Source organism: Diadema antillarum, unplaced genomic scaffold (genome assembly GCF_040938485.1).
Source record: "Diadema antillarum isolate AM-2024a unplaced genomic scaffold, OU_Dant_1.0 seq00001007_RagTag, whole genome shotgun sequence".
In the NCBI taxonomy this organism is placed as follows: domain Eukaryota; kingdom Metazoa; phylum Echinodermata; class Echinoidea; order Diadematoida; family Diadematidae; genus Diadema; species Diadema antillarum.
The window spans coordinates 703,403-712,272 of NW_027271844.1; the positions used below are offsets into that span (position 1 = coordinate 703,403).

General features: G+C 40.2%; 1 protein-coding gene across 1 annotated transcript; it reads right to left on the minus strand.

Annotated features, from left to right (window-relative positions):
- Positions 1–244: 244 nt before the first annotated feature.
- LOC139742592 (UDP-glucuronosyltransferase 2B31-like) lies at positions 245–5,770 on the minus strand. The gene is made up of 4 exons (XM_071653121.1): positions 4,973–5,770; positions 2,878–3,103; positions 1,157–1,376; positions 245–565 (listed from the first exon to the last, which is right to left on the minus strand). The coding sequence occupies exons 1-4, from the start codon at positions 5,768–5,770 to the stop codon at positions 283–285; spliced, it is 1,527 nt and encodes a 508-aa protein (XP_071509222.1). The 3' UTR covers positions 245–282.
- Between the last annotated feature and the right edge of the window lie 3,100 nt (positions 5,771–8,870).

The following is an 8,870-nucleotide window of genomic DNA, read 5'->3' on the forward strand; positions in this document are numbered from 1 at the left end:
TTCAGTTCATTTCATTTCATTTCAGTTCAGTTCAGTTCAGTTCAGTTCATTTCATTTCATTTCATTTTATTTCCATTTCATTTCCATTTCATTTCAGTTCAGTTCAGTTCATTTCTATTTCAGTTCATTTCAGTTCATTTCCATTTCATTTCAGTTCATTTCATTTCATTTCATTTCATTTTACTTCCGACTAAAGTATACAACATGACATTTTGCATATAAACAATGTGAAGTACAATGTGAGTTTTGCATATTCAAACTTATGCACATACTGCAAGGTTATTAATCACTCTTGGCCTTTTCCCTGGCTACCAAACGTTTGCAACATCTCAGCGTAAATTTGCACGTGTACACTAGGGCGACCAGGGCGATCACGACCACAGAGAGAAGAAACGCGACGACGTCGAGCATCAGGTACTGCACGGTGGTGAGGTCATGTATCGGTGGTCGCATGTACTCGTCCCCGTGGTCGATGAGGTGTTCAATCCAAAAGACGGCACTGTCGACCGGCTTCATAGGACTGCTGTGAAAAGTCGCCGACACCCGCCGAGCTGTCTCCTTATATCTACGCAGAATAAAAATAAAAAAGAGAAAGAAACATAATCGTGTAAAGGGAAAGGGCGCCCCCCAACATACAAAAAAAAAATCGCGAGGTGCGCATGGCATGTGTCTGTGCATGTGTGTGTGGGTGTGTGCGTGCGTGTGTGTGTCTTGAAAAGGGGTTTCAGGTTTTAAGCGTTATTTTTTTAATGATGATCTTTTCAGAAAATGGTTTTGAAATGGCCGAGATATCCAAAAAAATAGCAATTCTAATAAAAGATGGGACCCACCTTTTATTAAGATCTGTGTTTTTGGGTATCTCAGTAATTTCAAAACTGATTTTCATCAAATACAATTTGACTTCCCCTTAGAATTGTATCTTCTTTAACATTTTCATAAAGCGTTTTCCAAGTATCTAGCAAAAAATTAAAGGCTGAATCCTCACCTCAATCAACACTACCGTCCCTTAAAACCGTGGTTATTAGGAGATGAGTAAAGCAAACATTTTACGCTCCATCTGTAGGTATATCTATAGGTACCATCCTATTCATAAATAAATCAGACTTAACAGGAATTATATCGCCACATCATAATTGATCTTTGATTGTCGCCTTACCTTTGGTCATTGATGACGGCGGACAACGCGGCGACGATATTTTCGCTCGTGAGCGACTTGATGTCGAGCGACTGACCGATTCCTCGACTCTTCACTCTGGCAGCGACGTCGAATTGGTCGCCGAACAGTGGAACGACGATCAGCGGCACGGCGTGGTAGACGGCTTCGTAGAGACCGTTATTACCCCCTTGGTACACGAATGCCCTGGTTTTGTTGTGGCCTTTGACAAACAAAGCCAGAGGAGGGTTTGTTGTTGTTTTTTCTGCTTCATGAAAGAAAATCTTTCGCGTATGTTGTAGCTCGTATTCTCCAAGTGTCATCTATCTATAACATCTCACAAAATGCGATATACCGAAAATCCTGGACACGGAGTTTACAGAATTATCGATTATGCTGTAGATACACGTGTGTATCATGTGGTGTCAGACTGAGAAAAAAAAATTTAGTAGAAGTCATTCAATCTTACCGCTGAATACACGGCAACACAAAACAAACCCAACCTATATAATCCCCTGTCCCCAAAATGATAAATGAATTTATAGGTAAACCAATAACTGGGCAGAAGACTGAATAGATAAACAAATTTAAAAAAAGAATAATTGTGACCCTGCACCACAAAACAAACAAAAAGTCGCTAGACAGGGATATTTAGTTAAGAGCATATTGTGAAAGAGCAGACTTCAAGCTTTAAAATTATGTATAACTCAAATCAAATGGACTCTCCTAACCTATCTAAATATTGGAAAGAAAGCACACACTCCAGAAAAGTGTGAACTGAGAAAAGAGGCTCTGAAGCACAGGGTCTATTCAAGCGTTTAATCTTCACCAAGACGTGCTACCTGTGCAATGAATGATACAGAAAAACAGGTTGAAAACCACCGGTTTAACCACAATGAAGGGATTATCAGATTAAGCTGAAATTGGGCATGTCCACATTCTGTCCATAGTAAATGCTAACTTTCAAAGCAGTAGTATTATCCTTTATAAAGTTATCAGAGTTGAAAGTGAAGAGTATGTACAGGGTTTTTCAAAGAAATGAAAGGGGGACTCTAAAGACACACCTAATCACACTATTCATTTTTACAAAAGTGTTCAAGATTAACTGCTAAAAACACACTTTCCTGTTCATTTTATGATCCCAAACTTAAGCATAATGTAGAAGAAGACTTGCTCTATCAGAAAATGTATAAAAGTCAAGATTGACCAAATTGATCCTTTTCACCTATTTTTAGTCCTCACACCAAATCAGTGCGTGCGACTTTTTGTTCGTTTTGTGGTGCATGGTCACAATTAGTCTATTATCAAAATAGATATGACTGAAAATAGATGAATAACTGAATAAATATATGAATGAATAAGTAGAATCACCAAATTGATTATAAAAACGTGATCAATAGTATGATTGATGTCTCATTCATTCATTCATTCATTCATTCATTTTCCTTATCCAACCAAAACGTGTAACATTACTCATTTCAACGAAAGAAGTGCATATATTAATATTACATTGTACAATTAACTTAATCAATATAAGTTTGCAATTAACAAGGAAGGTAAAAAAACCTTAGTACATAAAGATGCTTGGAAACTAGAAGAAGATATGCTTGTAAGGTGCATGTCCACCTCCCCCCCCCCCCCGAAAAAAAAGCAATAAAGCACTTATATAATTGATTTGCTATTTATACACATGAAAAAAAAATCATGTTTGCAAATCGCGTTACCTAGTAAATCGTTTTGCGGCAGCCAGCTCATGATCTTGATGTTCGGTCTGCCCTCGAGCACGGCGAGGGGAGTTCCCCGGAGCTGCCAGACAACCTTCTGTGGCAGCTTGGAGAAGGAGTCAGCGAACATGCCTATGAGTCTCTCCTCCAAGAAAGAGACATAAGTACCGAGCGAGAAGACAATGATGCCAGCATCCCCAGAGCTCTGTACGAACTCCTCAAGGTCCTGGAGGTAGAATCAAAGAGAGGGAGTGGTGGGGATGGGGTGGGGCGGTGGAGAGGAAGGAGATAGGGAGGGTGTGGTGGAGAGGGTGGAGAGCAGAACATAGCGTCAATCCAGAAATTTTTCTTTTCGATGTTCGTTTGGTTTGCCGGAATTTTATGTACGAAATGCGATTGATGTTTGTATTACCCAGGTATTGTTTGGAAATGAAAATAAAACTTGAATGAATGAATGAATGAATGAATGAATGAATGAATGAATGAAAGAATGAATGAATGAATGAATGAATGAATGAATGAATTAAGTAAGTAAGTAAGTAAGTAAGTAAGTAATTAAGTAATACAAATTAACTAATGAAACCGCAGGCCGGATAGGTCCACCTCTGTCAGCGCTTTTGTGTTTGTATGTGTGTATGTATGAACATGACGTGTGCATGGAACTACATGTAGCTGTGTGTGCGTGTTTTTATGTTGTTAATGGGTTTTTTTTTCTGGGGCAACTATTCTATGGGGTTTCGGAGGTTGTCATTGACCTTGTCTCAAGGATAGCCCTAGCGGCTTGAGACCGCCTTTTTTTTTGGGGGGGGGGGAGGTCGATTTTAGCGTTGACACAGTCTGAATGTAATATGATAGACAACGTTTACTGCAAATCGACAGATCAATTCAAGGACAATCACTTACGTTCAATGACAATTTCGTGTAAGAGGAAGAAATACAAATATGACTGGAGAGAGAGGGGGATGAGTACTCAAGGGTGCTGTCTGTAATTCCGAAGGTTCGTTATTTCGAAGGTTCGTTAATCCGAAGCACACAAATTCCTTATACCTAGATGTTCGTTAATCCGAAAATGAAAAAGGGTTCGTTAATCCGATCATTTGTGGCGTTATTCCGAAGGTTCGTTATTCAGAAGGCTCGTTTATCCGAAAATGAAACTGGGTTCGTTATTCCGAAGGTTCGCTAATCCGAAAATGAAATAGGGTTCGTTATACTGAAGGTTCGTTGGTCCGAAATGAAATGGGGTCCGTAACGAACCTCGGAATAACGAACTTTGTTTCATTTTCGGATTAACGAACCCTCGGAATAACGAACCTTATTTAATTTTCGTATTAATGAACCTTCGGAATAACAAACCTTATCACATTTTCGGATTAACGAACCTTCGGAATAACGAACTGTAACCGTACTCAATGAAGGAAGGAAGGTTGCCAAGCAGAGGAAAGCCAGTGTGTACTTCATATCAGGGAGGTGGTAGAGAATCCACCTCCCTGTTCATACTTTCCAAGCTGTATTAGAAATTGGTCAGGAATTTGGTCCCAGGGTTCACTTCCTACATAACACCCTATAGGCCTCCGACTGAGAATATAGAATCATTACAAATGGAATAGCAAATGCATTGATCTCTTTATGGAATTCATGTAGAGGTTAGCGGTGTGACTTGTGGCTAACAGTGTATTTTTCTTTCCAATGTAAGAGTTCCATGAGTATACTTGATGAGGATGGACTACTGAGTGAGATGAGAATTGAGACGTTTAGGTTGGCATGTCTAAGTAAAGACTGATGAACTGTTTGTTTGTTTGTTTGTTTGTTTGTGAACAACACAGCCACAATCATTTTATAGTTATCATCATTTTCATCGATATCATGGATTGTACCCAGAGCCTTATATTGAATTCTAAGAGAGATTTTTTCCTGCAATCTAGTACGCTTATCCATTACCACTACAGTTTTATCGTAATACTCATTATGAACATTATAATCATCATCTCTGTTGTCATCATTAATTATATCAGCATGATTACTTTTAGAAGTAGGAGAAGAAGATTCGACAAACAATTAACATATAATTTGTTTTGGCACACTCATTCTAACCCACCTCATCAAGACGCTTAGCCGGCTCAGTGGTGAGACCACCAACCGCCTTGACGTGAGGCTGCAAGGGAACCGGGAACTCCACCGCGAAGTCGACGTTGGCCAGAACCAGTTGCGACCTCTGGTAGAGATCGCTGGTCTGCAGATGCGGACAGATGCCGTGATCGTGCTGGATGCCCATGAAGGCGTTCGCCATGGAAATGGTTGCCATGCCAGCGAGATACATGAGGAAGTTGCTCGTCCTCTGCATGAACGTCATGTGATTGGTGAAACCCATCCCCATCTCCGACACGTAGGCGGGGTTTGACGGGTTGCCGTACACGCGTGCGAGGTTTGGTATCCAAGCCGTCGACATCATGGTAACAAGTCTCTTGGCAGCGTACTCGCCGATTAGCACAGAACATTGCCATATAGGGTCAACGATGGCGACGTCATAACGGACTTCCTTCAATCTGCGTAGCAGTGCCTCGTCGCCGAACAACGCGCGGCAATCGTCGACGTTTTCTTCCATCAGCGCGCTCAGGTTTCGCAACACTTCTCTCATCCATGTGCCCTTAAAAGCCAAGGCGGTCATACGCACCATGCGGTCGTGCACGGCTTCCGGCGGCACGTTGTGCTTAAAAATCTCGAAGTGGATATCCTTGAACTTGGGATCTATAGCGCGACTGCTGTACGCGTTGCTTATCAGTGCAGTCACATTGTGACCTCTCTTGATGAGACCATTCCCTATATTTCCAGCCGTTAAAAAGTGACTGCCCTCTCCAAGACCGGCAAAAATCAGGATATTTGCCCCGTAGCCCATCTGGCAGCATGCGAACAAGATCAGTAAAATACGTGCAGTACAGGAGGAGTCTCCGCGCATCTTGATAGTTATCAGATATAGAGTATACTTTAAAAATGTCTCTGTTACTGAATTGCTGAACACCAGCTATCTGCTGCAAGGACAGCACACCCACGGCAGTGTCCGTAAATATTGTTGCCTTACAATCGCCGAGAACTCTGTGATTCCTTCCTAAATCACTGCTGCAATCAAGCAAACAACCAGCCAGTTCCTTGATGGACAGTTAGTATTGCGTGCGTGCGAAATGGCCTTGATTCCTTTAAAAAGTCACAACTACCACCTCCCTGTGCTCTCTAGTGAGGTGCTGCAGGAGTTTTGTGAGCTAAGCGAGGTTGGGACGACGTATGTACATGTAAGCTTTTGACTGCATGCAACTTTGAACGTCGTCCTTGGACTTTGGAACTTGGATTTATCGAGTAAACTTTGCAATCATGGCGTTCCACGCTACTACCTAGTCATGGGATGTAGAGTCATCAGGTTCCCGGTCATCACCTTATGTGATATCGAATTACAAGATCACCGCCGTATATATTCTTCCTCAATCTGATTGTGCTACTTACCATTTATCTCTTTAATGTTATCTCCTATTTACATTGTTTGTCTTTTAATAAAACAAAAACAACATTACACTCTTCAAATGCATCGTGGAAGAATAATTATGATAGATATAAATTCATATTCATTATAAGTTAAAGTTAACATTTTCTCTTCTTGCCCAGCAATTGACCAACTATCACTTTCTGGGCTATTAAGCATTTAGTGCAGCAGCTGAGCAACAGAATAAACTTTCCACTCTTACGTTCCATGGCTTTAGGCCTACTTTGCGAACGAAGATCTAAGGAAGGTCACATCTGCTGCAGGCTCGTAAGTGACTGATGAGTCCGATAAGGGACAGGCAGGCAAGGTTGCAGTGGTTGCACGGGAAAAATGGTTGGTGTTGGGTGCTGGGTTTTTTCCTCCGTTGCCTTTTTCAATTTAGGTGGGCTCTGGGTTCATCCTCAAACGTCAAAGACGGCTGTTGCTCAGTTAACAGTGAGGCGCCAAGATGTGCGATCAGAGGCGATAGCAGCCCACTGTAGGTTGTCGATGTGGCATGACGTGGCAGGTGATTAAGGGTCTCTTCAAGCAGTTCTTGTATCTAACCAATAAACGATAGTTACTCTTTTCTCAGAAATTAATTATAGATACGTAGCAAATAAGGCATTATCATCTGGTAGAGTATTCTGGGTTAGAATAAATTATGCTTTGGATATGAAATTTATCCTCAATAGTGATTGGTTGAAAGAGCCTCACATGATTAAAATTTCAACTATTTTAGAATTCTGGCCTGATTTCCCACTCGTAGCATACTATTTGGAACATAACTTTTTAAAACGACATTTCCAAATAGTACACTACAATTGGAAATGACGTCATGACGACGCAATTGTCACATCCCGAGCTTCCTTGGTGCCTGTATAAATACTAGTCACTTCGGGGCTGCGCCTTCAGTTAGTGAATAGTGATATTTTGGAGTCACCTCTGCCAATAGTTTTAACCATTATCTCTCAAGCCAAAGTATATTATTTTGTATACTAATTATCGATCTTGAGAAGTTTCATACCGTCATACCATTTCGACAAAACAGATCTTAACAGTTTAGTCACTCTTCTATGACATGTATTTTATTGCTAATTTGACATCATTTTTCGTATGATATTCAACCACACACTTATATTTGCCTTGGTCTCACAAAAAAAAAGAATGTTCACTATGTTGTCGTCGTCGTCGTTGTTGTTGTTGTTGTTGTTGTTGTTGTGGGTTTGCTTGTGTTTGTGTTTGTGTGTGTGTGTGTGACGTAGTCATGCTGATAAAAGTAATTTTTAAATTGCAACATAATTTGGTAATAACTATCATGACATTTAATTACCTTAAAGACCTGTGGCGTTCTGCACTTTGTTTAAACATTACGCGTGATATATACTCCTCTCCAATCTATTGGAATTTTTACGTCATAATAGATCATTGTATGGACTTTGATACGAAAAATAATGTCTTGAACGGGTCTCTCAGCTGTTTGCGTAGCTCGATCAGAATCGGAGCGGTCAGACTGGCAAAAGATCGAGAAGTTTAAGATCTCGAAAACTTCGCCATCTTAAACTTCTCGACCTTTTACCAGTCTGACCGCGCCTATTGATATATAATACAGTAGTGACTTAATATAGGCCCTCTTACATCCAATTCTGGTTCTTTGAGATTTTGCTAATCTGCATAGGTCCTCACATCACATAATATGTATTCACAGATTGTTTTATCAAAATATGTCTGAAATGTTTTCATTACAATCATTTTTGTTGTTATTCTATGTAGGGCCTACCTGTGAAATTCACCCGTAACAGACCTAAAGCAAACAAGCAAATAAAAACCCTATCAAGCCTTTCTAGATGTAATCAACCTTGGAATCAACTAAAGTAAGCTTAATTGATGGTTTACACTTTGCAGGTACAAGCTCATGATATAGCATGGAAGGTTTCATGTAATGTAATCTCGACACATCTCCTTGCACAGCTCAATGCTGGAATATGCCACAAAGCGATGAAAATTATGACCTAAAGTTTCAGAGATTTTATTCTATGAGACTTACCTTTGCTTTCTCAGTTAATTTAAGATATCAATCAAGGCAGGTGCATAGATTTGGCTTCGTGAAACTTTTTCTTCAGTTATTTGGGGGATTTCCTGCTTTGAAGGTGAAAAAGGAAGTGAAAAAGTAACTATTATCAACGAGGATAGATTCTCGGATCAAAAAATTCCAGAGTTTGTGATTTTGGGGCCTATAAAAACCAGTAGAATTCAAGGTAGTATTGGATGTGGTGACACGGCAAGTGTTCCTGCGACATTTATTGTTCCGGTCTTACTTTCTCCAAGGACATAGGGTAAGGGTTGTGATAGTGTTTTAAGTCAGTTGGATGTGAGGATTAAGATTATCAATGACCACAGACAATGAGAAACTGACCAGAAAGGAATATATATAGTTTGTTAATGAAAAATTGAGCAAAGTAATGGGATTTTTTTTCTCTGCTCA

Coding starts and splice junctions, on each gene's coding strand:
- LOC139742592 (XM_071653121.1), bottom strand. CDS start 5,770: ATGGGCTACGGGGCAAATATCCTGATTTTTGCCGGTCTTGGAGAGGGC. Junction 3,104..4,972: donor CGGCTAAGCGTCTTGATGAG/GTGGGTTAGAAT, acceptor TTCTACCTCCAG/GACCTTGAGGAGTTCGTACA. Junction 1,377..2,877: donor GCCGCAAAACGATTTACTAG/GTAACGCGATTT, acceptor TGTTTGTCAAAG/GCCACAACAAAACCAGGGCA.